The sequence below is a fragment of the Genypterus blacodes genome, unplaced genomic scaffold (assembly GCF_046128005.1).
Source record: "Genypterus blacodes isolate CSIRO-AG114 ecotype Tasmania unplaced genomic scaffold, CSIRO-AGI_Gbla_v1 ptg000070l_1, whole genome shotgun sequence".
Lineage (NCBI taxonomy): Eukaryota > Metazoa > Chordata > Actinopteri > Ophidiiformes > Ophidiidae > Genypterus > Genypterus blacodes.
This window is the reverse complement of record NW_027466880.1, coordinates 963590-980563: the sequence shown is the minus strand read 5'-3', so window position 1 is coordinate 980563 and position 16974 is coordinate 963590. Positions and strand designations below refer to the sequence as shown.

General features: G+C 45.7%; 3 protein-coding genes across 4 annotated transcripts; 2 read left to right on the top strand and 1 right to left on the bottom strand.

The window, feature by feature from the left end:
• The first annotated feature begins 37 nt into the window (after window positions 1-37).
• tsfm (Ts translation elongation factor, mitochondrial) lies at window positions 38-2540 on the top strand. Its single transcript, XM_076156392.1, has 6 exons — window positions 38-151; window positions 279-431; window positions 516-644; window positions 747-869; window positions 1006-1087; window positions 1968-2540. The coding sequence occupies exons 1-6, from the start codon at window positions 104-106 to the stop codon at window positions 2360-2362; spliced, it is 930 nt and encodes a 309-aa protein (XP_076012507.1). The 5' UTR covers window positions 38-103; the 3' UTR covers window positions 2363-2540.
• A 397-nt stretch (window positions 2541-2937) lies between these two features.
• On the top strand, window positions 2938-7094 carry myl6 (myosin, light chain 6, alkali, smooth muscle and non-muscle). Its single transcript, XM_076156832.1, has 6 exons — window positions 2938-3061; window positions 3352-3379; window positions 4464-4607; window positions 5157-5330; window positions 5415-5492; window positions 6697-7094. The coding sequence occupies exons 1-6, from the start codon at window positions 3059-3061 to the stop codon at window positions 6723-6725; spliced, it is 456 nt and encodes a 151-aa protein (XP_076012947.1). The 5' UTR covers window positions 2938-3058; the 3' UTR covers window positions 6726-7094.
• A 564-nt stretch (window positions 7095-7658) lies between these two features.
• smarcc2 (SWI/SNF related BAF chromatin remodeling complex subunit C2) lies at window positions 7659-16914 on the bottom strand. 2 transcript variants are annotated; one of them, XM_076156879.1, is made up of 26 exons: window positions 16787-16914; window positions 15966-16085; window positions 15532-15617; window positions 15288-15369; window positions 15033-15125; window positions 14867-14936; window positions 14720-14789; window positions 14431-14506; window positions 13467-13711; window positions 13219-13343; window positions 13058-13111; window positions 12914-12951; window positions 12692-12822; window positions 12520-12591; window positions 12289-12402; window positions 12030-12183; window positions 11811-11927; window positions 11655-11717; window positions 11298-11556; window positions 10955-11116; window positions 10747-10808; window positions 10520-10640; window positions 10277-10440; window positions 10059-10193; window positions 9605-9971; window positions 7659-9368 (listed from the first exon to the last, which is right to left on the bottom strand). In XM_076156879.1, exons 1-26 carry the CDS (start codon window positions 16895-16897, stop codon window positions 9301-9303), a joined length of 3159 nt encoding a protein of 1052 aa, XP_076012994.1. In that variant the 5' UTR covers window positions 16898-16914; the 3' UTR covers window positions 7659-9300. The 2 variants fall into 2 exon arrangements, with proteins under 2 accessions (XP_076012994.1, XP_076012995.1); XM_076156880.1 differs by having other exon boundaries at window positions 15288-15363.
• Between the last annotated feature and the right edge of the window lie 60 nt (window positions 16915-16974).

Below are 16974 nucleotides of genomic sequence, written 5' to 3'. Positions count from 1 at the left end.
TCAAGCGACATTAGCTCATTAAGTTTGGCCCTTTACGCTTTCTGTATGCAGCGTGGATTTCAATGACATACCGAAGTCAGACAGTCTCTGCCTGGCTTTAAACATGTCTTTATCTGTTTTATTTAGAACACTGAGGACAGAAGTTGCAAAGGTAAGAGACGAACCTTACATTTAATATTGAAATGGGACGCTTCGACTTATGACGGTCAATCCTCCCGTGACTCTGTCCACTTCACAGGATTTATGTTCATTATTATTATTATTTTGTACATCCTCAGGTCACTGTTTGCCAACATGTTCAGTCGTTACACACGGGCTGTCAGCTCCTGGCAGCTGATAAAGCCCTACTGCTCAAACTGAGGAAAGACACCGGCTACACTTTCATTAACTGCAAGAAAGCTCTGGAGAAGTTTGACAACGACATAGCACAGGTAACCTCCAAAGTCTGTATACGCTCAGGTTAAAGGTCAAGTATGTGTTGATGCATATTGAAGTGTATATGTCAAACCTTCCAGGCAGAGACGTGGCTCAATGAGCAGGCCCACAAGGAGGGCTGGAGCAAGGCCACCAAGCTGGGGGGTCGCAAAGCCAAAGAGGGTCTCATCGGTCTGTTTGTGAGAGACAAAGCTGCAGTGATGGTGGAGGTAACACACCTGAGATTCACTCCTTCATCACGTCTGTTGATCTGTGTTTGATTCTCCTCAGTGATATGTCTGATGTCATCTTTATTGTGATCTGTGCCGCAGGTGAACTGTGAGACAGACTTTGTCGCCCGCAATGAGAAGTTCCAGCAGCTGGTAAAGGATGTAGCATTCGCCACGTTGGCTCACCATCAGAACAAAGTCAAAGGCCAGACAGGATATATGAAGGTAAAAGCCAGACATGATGATGCTGAAAATAATGACCTCACATGACCTTTGTTATGACCAAATGTTTCCACAGTCTCCAAACTGGAACTGGAACTGTTTGTATTTTTTCCCTAACTTACTGACTGTTTTGTTTCAGAGTATACTGGCAGGAGATGAGCTAAATAAACTCAGTGTGAGTGAAGGTGCTTCGTTAGCTGATCAGGTGGCCCTCACAATAGGTCAGTACACAAACCTCTGCTTTAAACCTTGACAATCAAGTCTAATACAGTAAAGTACATGTGCCTCTCGATTAATTAGTATAAAGTGGGAAAGTAAATTCATTTCAGTTATTCTATTCAAAAAGTGAAACTCTCTTGTATTATAGATTCATCACACACAAAGTGAAATATTTCAAGCCTTTATTTGTTTAAATGTTCGATGATGGCTTACAGATCATGAATTCAGTATCTCACATCTAGAATATTGTGGAAAAAGTTCAATATTGTAGCCTCATCGTGTCACACTCTAATCAGCTCATTAACTCAAATCACCTGCTGAGGTTTTCTGAGCCTTTACATTGTCTGTGTCTGGTTCAGTCGGCTACACAATCATAGGGAAGACGACCAGATTCTAATGTATTGAGGTGCACCTGTACAAAGCGTAATAACAGCCTGTGTAACGAAACACCTGGGCTCACAATCAGACACTTTCTGATCCTTGAAACAAGGCAGTGAGACAGAGCCCTTTGTCAGTATTTACCAAGTACAGCTGATGTATGTTGCTATGATACTATCATAGCATTGACGATTGTTGTCAGGAGTAGTGACATGTCACATTAAGGGAATTAAAACAAGTCATGCCTGCGTTGATGCTGATACTCAACTTAACTTAAAGCTGACATGATACTCTTGACATGATACTCATATTTTGCCGCTCAACAGCATGAAAATAAACTATACAGTACATAAACATTTATATCCACACTTTTGACTGTACATGAGAAAAAGAGGGTTCAATTACACCATATAGATGTCAAAGGGATGCTTGACCATCTGACTAATGAAGCCTGTATGGCTGATGTCAGAATGGTGCATGATGTCATCTGTCTTTTGTTCTGAGGTCGCCTCGGTGAGAACATGGCGGTGAAGAGGGCCGTGACAGTTTTCGTCCCGTCTGAGTGGCACATCGGCTCATACATGCACGGCGCTGTGTCGGGCCAAACCGACGTGAACATGGGCCAGTACGGCGCCCTTGTGGTCTTCCAGGGCGGCGAGGAGGGAGCACAGGAGGCTCTGGGACGCAAGCTGGGGCAGCACGTAGTAGGTGAGGCCCCGCTGTCGCTGGGCAACGAGGACGACCTGCCGTGCGGCGACAGCGAGACGCGCCTGCTGCCTCAGACCTTGCTGTCCGACTCCAGCATGACAGTGGCTCAGTTCCTCCGCGGTCAACAAGCCCGAGTGCTGGACTTTGTCCGATTTCACTGTGGGGAGACAACCAGTGAAGCAGCCAAATGAAAAAGGAAATCTTCTGTCATCTTTAAATTATGTGTCTTTATTTCATACCAGGATGAAATTACTGAAGAATGAATTGTTTGTTGTTCAGCAACTGACAGTGACATCATGAATTTGCAAGCAGAACGATGTACATTGTGTAGACCTACACACAGACACACACATGTACTATGATGAAATATGTACTATGATGAAATAAACAATACAAAAAAATAAAATGTATTTTATCTTACCTTTTGTATGTCTTATTTGATTAAGCCTTATTCTTCTTGAGTTTTGTCAGGGGTCTTGGTGGTCTGACCAAATAAGCAAATATATCAATAGGAAAATGATTCATTTTAACTGAAATGGAAATGACAAGAAAAGGGCGGAACTGCTTAAATACATCTACAGTAAAATCATTTAAATGTATTATTTCATTTGAAGTTTGAGCTTCTTGTAAGCTTTGAACGTTATATTCATGTAACTGTGACGCTTTTAATGTGACCAACAGATGGCGATATGAACAATTCAAATCATAAATATGTTCGCGTGTATACGTTGTGTAGAATCGATGTATGTGATTGGCTGTTGCCGCATATCACAGTGACGTCATTGTGGAGCGGAGGAGCGGCTAGCAGCTACTAGCCCGTGAAACCCCCCCGATAGCTGCCGTGTGTGTGGGAGTGTGTGTGTGTCACCTAACCATCAAACACAGACATGGTAAGATCACGCGTTTCTCTCCCGACATTATCTTGTCTTATATTTGTGTAATGTTATGTTATTATCCTATTAGAAGCTTTTTGATGAAGTCTGAGCCCCTCGCTAGATGCTCTAGCTGTCTTAATCCTAGCTAGCTTTAACGTCACCTCATCAGCGAGCATTTCTGCCATATAGTATTATTTTTTGTTGTTGAAGATAAACTTAAAAATATCTACAAATCTAACTAAATTGTCTTGTCTTTGCGCTCCACGTATCTCCTCTTTTGTGTGCTTGAATCCCGCCGTAACCAGTCTGACTTCACGGAGGACCAGATCATGGGTGAGTTCACCTCTTGTTTACCCGCAGGGGAGTCACTGTGTCGGGGTTGTTTTTGGGGTGTAACATCACGGCACAGATGCGGTGAGGTTGTGGCACAATGATGCTTCATTCGGTAAACGGCTTGATGAGTTCGTTGTTCTGATCCAGTAGCTGGACGGTTTCTGCCAAACGCCGGATCCCGTCAGGTAAACAAACAAACAAACAAACTCCTTGCCTGGAAACAAAATGTGGTAGAATCTTCCACTAATCTAAAATGGTGACGTGATTAAAGCTTGTGTTTGTGTTTTACATGATGCCAAAGTGATCTAATGCACGTCGTGTGTTGCTGGCTGCTGTGTGTGTGTGTGTGTGTGTGAGGGTGTGTGTGTGTGTGTGAGGGTGTTGGCTCAGGCTTGAGTTATCTAAAGCAAAGGTGTGGCACAAAGGGATTCCTGCAATGTCAGTGAGGCTATTTGTCCCCACACAACACACAGACAACAGGCAGTGAAACAGCCCCAGGACACCAGATGTTGTGTCTCATGTGGCAGAGTAGTGAGAGGAGGTGTGCTTGCTTTTCTTACCATATAAGGGCAAAGGGCGTAGAGCTGTAGTCCCCTCATAAAGGTGGGGAGCTGTATTCTGCATTCCTACACATCTATTTACTAGATTTAAGTTCTGGTCCGCTTATTGCAAAGTTAGTTCCAGAGGGTGTAGCCTCTGGGGAATGTGAGTGGACTGAGAGCTTATTGAGACACACGGACAAACAACAGGCCTGTCACAGAGCACAAACACGTGAAAACACATGCATTCCATGTAGTTAGACCCGAGTCTGCTGAAGCCCTGAAGGAAGATACTGTTTCTACTAAGGACGGCCTCTTCTGGTCTGGTAGCCATTGTAAGGGAGATGCTATTATGGGATGTTTATGCTGCCAAAAAGGTGAACGCAGCAGGTCATAAGGTCCAAAGAACGCCAATTGTCCCATGAGTTTAACCTGAATGTGTTTGTTTCTCCTAACATCTGCGTGTAAACTCTTCACTGCTTATGTCCGCGCTGCGCTGTATACTGTCGCTGTATCTGCAGTCCACCTCTGTGTCTCCCCTCTAGATTTCAAAGAGGCCTTCCTCCTGTTTGACCGCACGGGCGAGGGGAAGATCACCTTCAGCCAGTGTGGCGACGTCATGCGGGCCCTCGGTCAGAACCCCGTCAACGCTGAGGTGCTCAAGGTGCTGGGAAACCCCAAATCAGAAGGCAAGACAGGGGCTCAGTGTTTATGTGTGTGTTTGTGTGTGTCCTGATTTGGCTTTTGGCCCGAGTCATGGTGGTGAAAGGAGCTCACAATTGATGTAGAGAGGAGTTGGCAGAGGCTTTTAGTGCTAAAAAGAAGGCTGGTGCGTTGATGATGTCATTCCTCAGTCCCTCTGTCCCTCGCATCATTTCTTTGTGTCTTTAATGGGCGGGACGAAGACGCAAGGAAAAGATGCAAATGCTTGTAACCTGGAAACGATTTAAGAGCTTTTAAGATGCAGTGCAGAGGCATGGTTGGACTTCAGAAGGCCTGAGTCATGAGCTGAGCCAGTGTGAAGGATATGGGGGCCTGAAGCGGTGTTATGTGATGTGCTGCTGTTTCAGTTCATTCACTTAAGGGAAATATGAGAGTGTGTGTGGATTTATATTACACAACACTGGACAGCCAACAAAGCAAACAACACGTCTTCAGTTCTCGTCTTCCTGTCATGCTGTATATTCAGTTTATTGTGACTCTAAACGCAACATTGCTTGTCATTCGTCCGCCGGCAGACATGAACCACAAGATGCTGGATTTCCAACAGTTCCTGCCGATGCTTCAGTCCATCGCCAAGAACAAGGACCAGGGCTCGTTCGACGACATCGTGGAGGGCCTGCGCGTCTTCGACAAGGAAGGAAACGGCACCGTGATGGGGGCGGAGCTGCGCCACGTCCTCACCACGCTAGGTAAAGACTCCAAAACACACCCACGAGACACCGAGCCAGAGACGCCTCGCAGAAGTCTCATTAACTCCGCCTTTCGTCTTCCAGGTGAAAAAATGACAGAGGAGGAGGTGGAGACTCTTTTAGCGGGACACGAAGACGCCAACGGCTGCATCAACTACGAAGGTAAATGGATGTTGGTGTGCGTGAAACCTGCAGCCTGTAATGCATCACACCAATACACACTGCAACCATCATTCTGCTGTCCTGGATGGGACCGCAACAAACGCTGTCTCACTTGACTCTGTGTTCCCATCCCACAGTCTTTGTGCGCCACATCTTGTCCGGTTGATGAGAGGGTATGAGCAAAAGCCAGAAAGCTCTCCTCCTCGCTTATCTGCCCCCGGCTCAGAACCTCATGGCTTTACAGGGGCCTCCGTTTGACTTGGATAGGGAATTTAGCGTGATGGTCCATCGTATAGCCAAAAAGTCGTTGTTGTAGTGTTTGACACAAAACACAGCCACTCTTTGTTTACAATGCAGGTCATTGACCTCTGTGGCCCCTGAGAAGCTGTGGTGTTCTCTGCAGTTCCTGGGGTCCCACCATTAAATACTTGGATTCTGTTTCCCATTTATTAACGTTTCTCTCCCACGGCGTCCTCACTCACTCGCTCACTCACTCACTCACTCGCTCACTCGCTCACTCGCTCACTCACTCACTCACTCACTCACTCACTCACTCACTCACACACACACACACACACACACACACACACACACACACACACACACACACACACACACACACACACATACACCTGCCCCACCCCTCTCCTGGCTGTAGCCTGCATGTAAGCAGTCGTGCTTATGTCCGAGGTGTCTCCCCTAACGCACACTAACACGGTCAGCATGTTCCCACTCCTACTAAAGTCCCAATTTCTTTGAGTGACTCGACTTCTTGAGCGTATGCCAGTTTCAGCCTGTTTCTCTGAAGCGACATGGCAGGAATGGGACTCAACGCGTCGGAATATTATAGATTGCAGACAAAGACACGACCTGATGTTTTCATATTTTCAGTAAACGTGATTTGTTGAGTTAAAAGATGCCTCTGGAGACACGCTTCACCTTTACACTTAATTCATTCAGGATTTGAATGCAGTTTGGCTCTTTTACGGATTTTCCCACCTCCCTCCGTCCCTGTCGTTCCCCCTCCTGGATCGGGTCAAATAAGAGTTGCAAATAGTTAGGTTTTTAGGACTGAGTAAGATCCTCTCCGCTGACTAAAACAATGCTTTTTAGTCCTCCTGATTGATGCTGCGTTTTGAGGCTTTATTTCTGTCTTGGTTTTCGCCCACATGATGACATTGTTGTTTCTCCTCTCGCCTTACAGAACTCGTCCGGATGGTGATAAACGGTTGAGGAGTTCGGGAAAAAACACACTCCTGGCTTTACTTTTTACTTTAATGTTTTTCTTTCTATTTTGTTCGTCTGCTCTTGTCATCCCACCCGAGTCTCCCTGCCCACCAAAGGTTTGTTTCTTTTCTATTTTTATGCTGTAAAGTGCCTTCACTGTCTGAAGTGAAGACACGCCCCCTTTGTGTCTTTCCCAACTCTCACTCCGGCACATGGAGGCACATTGTGTCATGTCAGTCCACTGGGTACAGTTAGCAGCCATGTTTACTTGATTCTACACTTTTACCTTTGTTTCTCCTCCTTTCTGTCTTGCTCGTGTACTTTACACTTTAGACGGATACGATGCATGGTACATTTACTGTCTGAGCCTAAATGCATTTTCCCTGAAAAACTGGTCATACAATGTGTAATGGAATGTGATGTTACATTTATTTGTGTTAAATAAAGCAATCCTGTTTCGTGTTTAGCGTTTGTTTTGAATTTGTTAGCGACCGCTGGAACTAGTTTGTCACCGTCACAGTCGTCACGACCTCTAGACTGGCGGAATGAAACGGCTCTTCACAAGAACTCCTCTTCACAATCTTTTATTTTTTTCCCAACATTTTGTTAGTAAAATCCGGACATGTTTTGCTTTTTGACATTCAATACAAACTGCGAGAGTAACTGTCAGCACTAATGTGATGATTTACTGAGGAAAAATTGATTTCTACTGTAATAATCAATGCAATTTGCTGCTACCTTCAGCATAGTGAAAAACATACAGAAACTCAACAGACACATTTCATATCACAAAACCCACACGAGAATGTAGTAGTAACACACAAGTCCATTTACGCCCACGGCTGCGCTAAGATTTCCAATACTGGCTAGAGAGTAGATGTAAAGTTTCTTCATCTGGATTCTACTTGCGGACACTTTACGATGATGTGCTGATTGCAGAATGAAGAAGTTTTAGATCCGAACATTAGTCATGGAAAATTCTTCATCTTTTTTTTTTTGACACAAAACAAATGGCACTGAAGAAGAAACTCAAAAAGATACATGATTTAATAGCATGCGTTCACATACACACACATGATCAGTCACAACTCGGACATGACAGTCAGACTCATTCACGCCGGCGGAGAGGGTAAATATAGGCTACAAAGGTAATAATATACACTTACAATGTAGATGTATCAAATAAAGAGATGGAAAAAAGGACAGTAAAAAATATAAAAATTGATAGGATAAAAAGTGAGGATATAGTTGCCAATATTTAAGGACACAATTCACCGTTGTGTTAAAGGTGCGAGCTCCCTTGACGTTTACAGCTTCATCTGTAACTTGTAATGCACCGGCGAAAAAAACAAAAACAAGCTGCTAAAAATCTGCAAAGTTCCCAAACAACCACTTGTGGATGTACCCAATAAAATGTGATTATAGAAACATTTTGGTTTAGCAATGAACAAGAAAATTCATATGATGAATAAACAATACTGCACTACATTCTTCACATCATGACAACGTGGAAGTTCACTTGACACGTTATTGTCTAAGTGCATCAGAGCGCTCGATCGGACAGGGAGCTTAGAAGAAGAGGAAAGTTAAATATAAAAAAGAGTCTTTCCAGGATAATGACCTCATGACGCCATGTGGGTTTACCAGGGGGGCTTCTGGAGGACTTGCATTGTAAACACTTTAAAAGAGCTTCCATGCTGCCATTACATGACAACGAAATGTTAAGTTTGTAACAGACTTTCTAGTTTACAGTACATCATTTTGAAGTGGGCGTCTGTCTTGGTTCACGTCAGACGTTTGTGTGGAGTGAGACACTGGCTTTAGACATGTGACCTTCTGCTCAGACCCTGTAGAGTGACCGCCCCTGTCCATGTAATACTGATAAAAATAGAGAGGAAAAAAGCAACATCTCTGATCGAACACTTTAAGTATGAAAAAAGTATTTAAGACAACAAAGGGGCATTAAGTGCTAAAGTTCAATTCCATTAATGCTTCAAGTCTTTGAATGAGACCTAGGGAAACATATTAAAAGTGCATGTTTTCTGACATATATTTTAGTTAGTACCTACAAGGGGGGGGGGGGGGGGGGACTGTGAAGATTATTCAGCATGTGACTTCACAAGTTGTAACAAGCTGCTGTGGACGATGAATGCGACAGCTTTGGAAACACTGAAAACACAAGATGAGTCTTTTGCTTTGTCTTCTTCTGCCTCAGAATATTGGTAAGAGCCTCATTGTTTACCAGAACTCTGGTGCCAAAGAAAAATGTTTCTGTCTTATGGAGCACACGGGATGACAAGGATGGCTTTCTGTAGGAAAATCAGCGTTCTTCATCGGCATTTTAACGTACAGAATTAATTTGAAGGGATTTCATCTTCAGCAGGTAATTTAAGTAGAGGTGGTCTGATTCAGATGCTGTCTCTTTTTCTTCTTCCTCATATCAGTTGTCCTGTTGAAAAAAGGCTGAAAATGTAAAATGGGTTCTCTCCCTTCGCTTCGTCTTCGTTTCAGATGATACAGGCAGGATTCAAAGTGGTCAGAGTTCAAATACCCCAGAGATGCTTTCAGTCTCCTCCTGTCACTACTGTGGAGGAGGGACCGCAGCTGCTGGGTGGATCGTCTCCCCTGGCAGCGGAGCAGCGTTGGGTTCTGTTAGTGGTGAGAGAGGAGTAAGTGTCAGGACACAGAACATCATTAATGGTCTAATCAATAACCTGTTAAATGTAATTATTGGCGGACCAAGTCAGAATGGAAGGACTGCTTGGAGGTTTGTTGTTAACACATAAAGGGAGGAAATCAGGTAATAATGCTGCTTTAACGTGACATTTTCTCTATTAAATGTGTGAAGTGCTGCTCTAAGGTCAAACTGGTTCCAGTATCTTCACCGTGGAGTGTTGGAGTAGTGCTGGCGCTGCTTGAGTGGGCGGCCGGGGTCTGGCCCGGGGGGCAGGGTGGCGAGCTGTGAGTGGCGGGAGTTGGCTGGGACTCGGGAGCCGGTCCGGAGGCGGCTGGAGGTGCTGGGCTGGGGGCGGGCTGTGGTGCTGGTGTGCTGGGAGCTGGCTGACTGGGGGTGACGCCCTGGGCAGGGGGGCCCGAGGCAGCCTGGGTGGGATGAGGCCCCCCTGCCTGACTGTGCTGCTGGTGCTGAATCTGTTGGAAGTGCTGCTGGCGAGCCCTCATCTCAGCATATTTCAGCTGCTCCATGTGGAAAGACTGACGGTCAGCCAGCAGCTGCTGCCTCTGGTACTCCAGCTACACAAGGACCAACAGAAAGAATTTCAGACAACTGCAATAATCTGTACCAGAGTGATACTATGTGTCCCAGAATGCCTCACTCACAGCCTCTCTCTCTCTGTCCATGATGGTTTCCAGTTCTTCAAAGTGTCTCAGTTTAATCTCCAGCTTCTTCATTTGGGTCTCGACCAGCAGAGCCACCAAAGATTTGATTTTCCTTTCCTCCACTGCAGCCAGATGCTTCAAACAAAGTGGAGGAGAAGGATCAAGTTAGAAGACTTCTTTTTAAAAATAGCTCATGTTAATAATTGAATGAACTTTACCTTGGCTTTGACAGCTGCAGCAGCTAAAGCCGAGGCAGCAGCAGTGCCCAGGTTCCCCTCCCCCACGTCACGCTCCACCTTCGCCTTCCTCTCTCCTTCGCTCTCTCCTTCTCTCTGCCCTTCCTCCGCTCCATCTTTTCCATCCTTCTCCTTCTCTCCATCGCCTGTGAGAAATGAACGAGCATTAGATTTTACTCAAGACAACAACGCCCTTGATCCATCTTTGAGTCCTGACATTCATACCCATCTCCGAGTCTGTTTTCTCAGCCTCCCTCTCTCCTTCAGGTTCTCTCCCTCGCTCCTCTTCCTTCTTTCCATTCTCTCCTTGCTTCTCCTCTTCCTCAATGGCTCCATCTTTGTTTTCCTGTGATGAAAGTACCACACTCAGATACGCAGCAGACCAGAAACAGCAGAAACAATCAAATCAATCAGCCAAACAGACATTCCTCTGTGACAAACACAAACCTTACCTTGGCCTCCTTCTTCTCTTCACATGATTGGTTGTCATTCTTATTTTCATCATTGCTTTCATCTACGGGACAGAAGAGAAGACAAGTCAGAAGCTGATATTTACTTTATCTAACTCATCATTTTTCAGTCCATCCAACATGGTTATTAGGAATTTCCTCAACAAAGATGCACAAAAAGGGCAAAATATGTCCTTTGTTTCTCTCCTACCGGGTCTCTCTCCCTCCTCTAGGCTGGTGCCCGCGATGCCGCTCCCCTCCAGGCCGTAGAGAGGGTCCTGTCTGCCGCTGACCCTCGCTGCTTCCTCTACCCGTCGCACATGGGCCTCAACAAGCGCTGCAGGAACCTCCTCCTTCATACGTGAGAACTCCTCTGAGAGGGACACAGGTACACACTCAGCTAATCAGTCTGTGAAGCGACTCACACAGCCATCTGATGACATCACTGGTACATCACACTAATGTGCTTTGAGGAGGGACAGTCACTGGTGTTCACTGTAGATTCTCAGGTAGTTGTTCTTTAACTACTAATCGATTAATAAAACATTTCTCACCCAGCGCAGATTTGGCTGCGGCTGAGGCCACACGTGGGTCGACCACAGAGGCGAGGAAGGCCACTGTGCTCATGACAGGGTTCCCTGCTTGGCTGAAAGGAATGGGCTGGTGGGCCAGAGGGCCAAGAGTGGAGGAAGTGTCCTCCAAGTACGGGTCTTCAATGGGCAGCCGCAGGAAATGCAAGATGCACTCATCCTGCGTACGGCTGCCCACATGTTCTGACACTTTGTTCCAGTCATCTTTGTACATCTCCAGGCCCTGAGGAAAGATGGGACACACACACATCCTGAGAATCCTGTGAATTTATTCTTACAGGTTTCATATGGTTCATCATCACATTGAAGGACTCTTTGTACCTCAAGTAGTAGTAGTGTTTCCTGTTCTGTCCAGTCTCTCATGGAGCTCGCTGTGCTCTTACTCTGTTCATAAAAACATCCGCCCCATAATGTTAATATGGTGTCATCAATAACAGCAAATGAGACATTCTATAACTCATCTACATGGACTTGTACCTTTACAGGGCCAGTCTTCTTGCTGTACATGTCAGTCCTCAGTCCAAAGTTCTGCAGATCTGCTGGTTTGTCCTTCACCTTATCTGGGAAGGACATCATCTGCTGGGTCGATGGAGTCTGCAAGTCAACAATGACAGAGGGACAAATATTCAGTACTCCTCACTCTGTGTCACTGCCTGTGTCAAAGAGAGGTATGTTTCTGTGTGTCAGTTTGTGGACCTGGGTGGTTTTGGGTTGCAGGGGCACTAAACTGGAAGGAGTGTCTGCTAGGACATGGAAATGAGAGGTGGGTGGGGGGCCCATGGGTGTTGGCCGGCTCTCAGAGTCCACCTGGTAGTTGATCAGACCCCACTGCTCCAGGAAGGCATGGACTCTGCAGGGGAAGAAGAAGCCTTCATTACTCGTCGACCAAAACAAGAAGTGTGCGGTCGTAGACAAACTATGAGCACGACTGTGTTCTATTCAACCTCCCACCAACCTCATGATGGCACACACATCTCCAGCCAGGTTCCTGCGGCACGCGGTGGAGGTGAGGTACTCCTGAGGGTTCAGCCGGTAGGTGTCGATCATGAAGTTTCTGTAAGCCAGATAACTGTGGAGAGATGGAAATTTAGAGACTTGACAATCAAATATTTCAGATGTTATAAATGTCTGATATGAAGATTATTAACAGATTGTTGCCTGGACCACGATCGCCACGGCTACTTACATCTCAGGGGTTTTGGATTTATTCTTTCCATTGAAGAACTCCGGCAGGGCTCTGCGCTCAATCGCATGAACACTGTAGACAAAACGACAATAACCGTGTCACACACAGCGTCTCACTCATGAATTAAAAGGTGTGTGTGAGCAAACTGAGGCTGTTTTAGCTTTTGTTGTACCTGTTGTAGTCAAACCAGGCGGCATAGCTGGGTATGATGATGTGGTGAGTCTGCTCGGTCACGTTGTCCTCATGAAGGTCTGAGCCTTTCACTGGTTCACCCTTCACACTCGGAGAGCCCTCCTCCTCCTCCTGATTGACACACAAACACACACACACGTTCAGGTCCTGGCTCTGTGTTTTCACTGTGAGATTTTCCTCACACTGCCTCTGATTAACATACCTTTCCTGTTGTTTCCATGGATTCGTCCTCTTGCTCGTCTGATGAAATCACAATAGAGGGATACGCAAAGAGAAGACGCAAGAGTTTATAACAAAGGTCAGCAAGGTCAAGAACATTCTTAAAAAACTCTTTTAAGGAGCTCACCCATGTCTGTTCCTCCCTTGACTGGGGTTGAATCAGAGTCCTTCTTTGCGTTAGCTACAAAAAGAACATCATGTTATTAGTAAACAACAACTAACTTCCTGAAAGAACTAAGAATCTGTTTTTAATCATGTTAGACACATGTGGATGTTTGTGCTGCGTACTTGTCTTTGCTGTATTGCTGTCCTCAGTTGCAGGAACAGGTGAAGCGTCATCCAGATCCTTAGAAAGATCCTCCTGTTCTTCCTCCCTCTGGCCCCGTTTGGACTTGGTGTACGGAGTCGTTGGCCTGTCAGCAAACACACACATAAGGTACTTTATAATTTATCTCTGGTACCACTGCTGATTCTGCAGCAAATGCATCGAGCTGCCGGGTGTGACATGGTGCAGCGGGTCGCGGTCAGTCACGGACCCTTTCTTGGCGTTCTTCTTCTTGCTCTCCTGAGGTGGAGGCGTGGGCGAGGGCGACGGCGAGCGCTTCCTCTTTTTGGCACTGCCGGGCTTTTTGTCTCTCCGCTCGTCAGGCGTGGTCACCTCGTCCGTCAGGGTCTTGGCAGAGATCCTCTTCCTCTTAGGGCAGCCTTCTCCTACTTCATAGTCCTCCTCATTCATCCATTCATTGTACTGATCTAGGTCTAAAATCCATTTGGCGTGCACCTGTGGACAAAGAGCATAAAGTATGACAGGGATTTTCTGTGAGGTTCCCAATATTGTGGTCTGGATAGACTTCATTCGCAAGATCTATAAGGTTAAGCAAAGCAGAAAACAAATGCTGCTATGAATGAAACGAGTGGATTCTGTGATCCTGTAGTCAGACGGGACAAAGCTTTAATTTGAGACGGAGCTGTAGCTTATGTTACCAAACAGAGTAGCAGCAAATGAAACCAGTGACATTATCCGTTGAGTATCACTGTAATCGTTTCTGCTTCACTGCTCCCGATGTTGTGACACTGCTTTGAATTTACGGTTCCGGACGAGGTCGTTGTTACTGTTTCCTAAAGTACCAATTTGCACCACAGTTGCAATTCCTGTTTCACTGCTATGAGAGAGAGTAGGTTTAAATGTTAAGTATAAAAAAAGGAAATGCCAGGGAGATCAAAGGCCACAATCCTGCAGTGTAGACGAGTCCTGCATTACAAACATGTGGTCACATAAATCTACACAAGTTTATTTTATATCTTTATCAACATAGCAGTGGTTTGAAAATATTAAATGTATTGAAAAAACACTTAAGATGTTGATGTCAAGCTGTGTGGAAGAATGTTTTATTAAAGGGAAATCCTCTGGTTTCTGGTTGTTAGAAAGAGAAAAAGGAAAGGAGTCTTATTTAGAATGAGACAGACTGGATGACAAAAGGAGTCAAAGGAGTGACATACCTTCCGGGGCTTCTCTGGGCTGGGAGCGTCCTCCACAGAAGCTTCTATCTCACTTGCTGGGATCCACGTGTCATAACTAAACAGTGAGAGCAGCAAGGTCAAAGGTCAATGTCAATGGAAACAGCACAGACAGAGCAACATATAGATGTATCCAATATGATGTACGTTAAACCGGTTAGTGTGCTGTTTCCGCCATAAACTTAAGCCCGCACAGTTTTCAGTGAGAAGTCAAATGTGATGTGATCTTAATTTCTGGTTGTGTGTCACCGTACTTCGGCTCAGGACCAACCTGTCGGGAAAGTAGCCCCAGTGGAGCAGCACCTGCTTGTCTCTCTTCATCACAGGACGCACCCACTCCTCTGGATTAAGAAAGGGAAAGGTATCAATACACTTCTAGTAGACTAAATAAATATAATGTGAACATCTGTTGCCTCACCTTCCTCCAGACTGGTGGGAATCGGCACTACAACATGAGAACTGGAGGCTTTGTCATCAGTCACGGAGCCCTGTGACAGAAAAGGTCCTCACAATAAACCAAAGCCTCCGGTTAGAAATCTTTGCTCTAAAGCCAAACACACGTCTTCGTCACTTAAAACACACACCTGATGTCTTTTGATGATGTCTTTCAGCTTCCCGAGCAGTTTAGGTTCTATGTCGGCGCTCAGGTAGATCACTGGTCTGGTCAGGCAATTGTTCTGAGATGAAGAATAAGGGAAGTGGGAATAAGCAAAGTTAAGACATTCATCAATGTACATGCAAACAAACGCCCAAGCTTTACATCCTTACACTTTACCAAAAGTTCAGGGCAACATTTACCATCGTGTGGGTCAAACTATGGTTTACAACAATGAACTCACCTGTACCACCGACTTCTCGATGGTCATGAACATCTCAACATTCCGGTCCATCCTCGACGGATTCTGGAAGTCAAACCTGCGCCTACCAGGAAATTAGACTGGAGTTACACATGAAACGGCAACATAGTAAAAATCCAGTTTGGTACGATCTTTCTTGCTACCAGCACTTTCATCATCATCATCATCATCATCATCATCATCATCATCCCCTTCCCCTCTTCCCCAGTCAGAAAGAAGCTCTTACCAGCCTTGGTCGCTCTTGAACTTGTATGCAGCAGCCAGGATGTGGCAGAGCGCTCCTCCTGACTTGAAGTCCAAAAAACATTTCATCTGGTAAAACAAAATAGAGCAGTCACATGATGCCCCCGTTACACAATTCAGTTATTGTGTGAGTGTCTAACATTTACTGGTAATAAGGATTAATTATTGACACTTTTTTGGACCCTGTTTCAGATTTGTGAGACCTTTAGTTTGTTTATGAGAGCTGAAAACAACAGATTTGGGTGGGTTCTTTCTTTTTCTGGTGCCATTAAATCCACCCAGTCTCTTTACTCTGATATTGGCTCCAAAACCTGAGATTCCAAGTTGGTTTAACAGCAGAAAAAGATTACAACTGAGCCTTTTGGAAGTGTGTGAATAAGCGAGAGCGAGAGAGAGAAGGGATCAAAGGATGCCTACTGGCAGTTTGGTGAGCGGCGGGTTGCTGACATGACGACCAAACACCTCCTCCTGGAACTGGAGCAGCTGCACCACCAGGCTGGACAGAGACTTGTTGGTGGGGGGCTCTGCCTGGATGTACTGAGGACACACACACACACACACACACACACACACACACACACACACACACACACACACACACACACACACACAGAGAGAGAGAGAAGGCTTGTAAATACATAGCTTTTACGTGCTGTGTGTGTTTGTAGTGAGTGCAGCCACGGATTGGGGGATGTGGAGTTGTGCTTTAAAATATCAGTAAAAGGGATAAAAAGAAGACTAAAGCTTATTTCATCATGTTTGTCTGCAAATTTTAATAGGGGAATATTTTTCAACCAGGTAGTCTCAAAACCAACACAGCAGATGTGTGTGTGTGGGTGTGTGTGTGAGCTAACGGGCCACGGCTGCAGTCGCGCCACAGAGGCAACATCTGGATCTGGGCTGCATTACAGTTAGCCCCTTAGCTCCGGAGCTAGCTAGCCCGGCTTTAGTCAGCCTTTTACACAAACACACCACACAGGCCGGCCTGCGTGGTGCTTTCGAGTCGGGATAGGATGCAGTGAGTGTTCGGAGAGGGCGACAACCGCGGCTGCGTCTGCTGCAGCTGTCGCCTCAGCATCCTTTTGTATCCCGGCTCGTGTGAATCAAACAGCTGGACGTTGAGCGGCACCCTCCCTCCTCTCTTTGTCACCGCATCTGCCCGGTAGGTTAGTCCCCACATTTCCATGTCAAAAAATGGAGCTTTAGTATGTATGGTTGTAAAAACATGCGGCCAGTACCTTTTTGTAATTCTTTCCCAGCCAGACGCGGACATTATCAAACTGAGAAACCGTATCAGACGCTTCGAAATATTTTACATTCGGGCCGCCGTCTTTCTTTCGCACCGCCATCTTTGCCTGCAGACAACCAGTCGACGTCGCGTGCCCCCTGGCGGCCAACACGTGACATTACAACCGCCGACCATCAA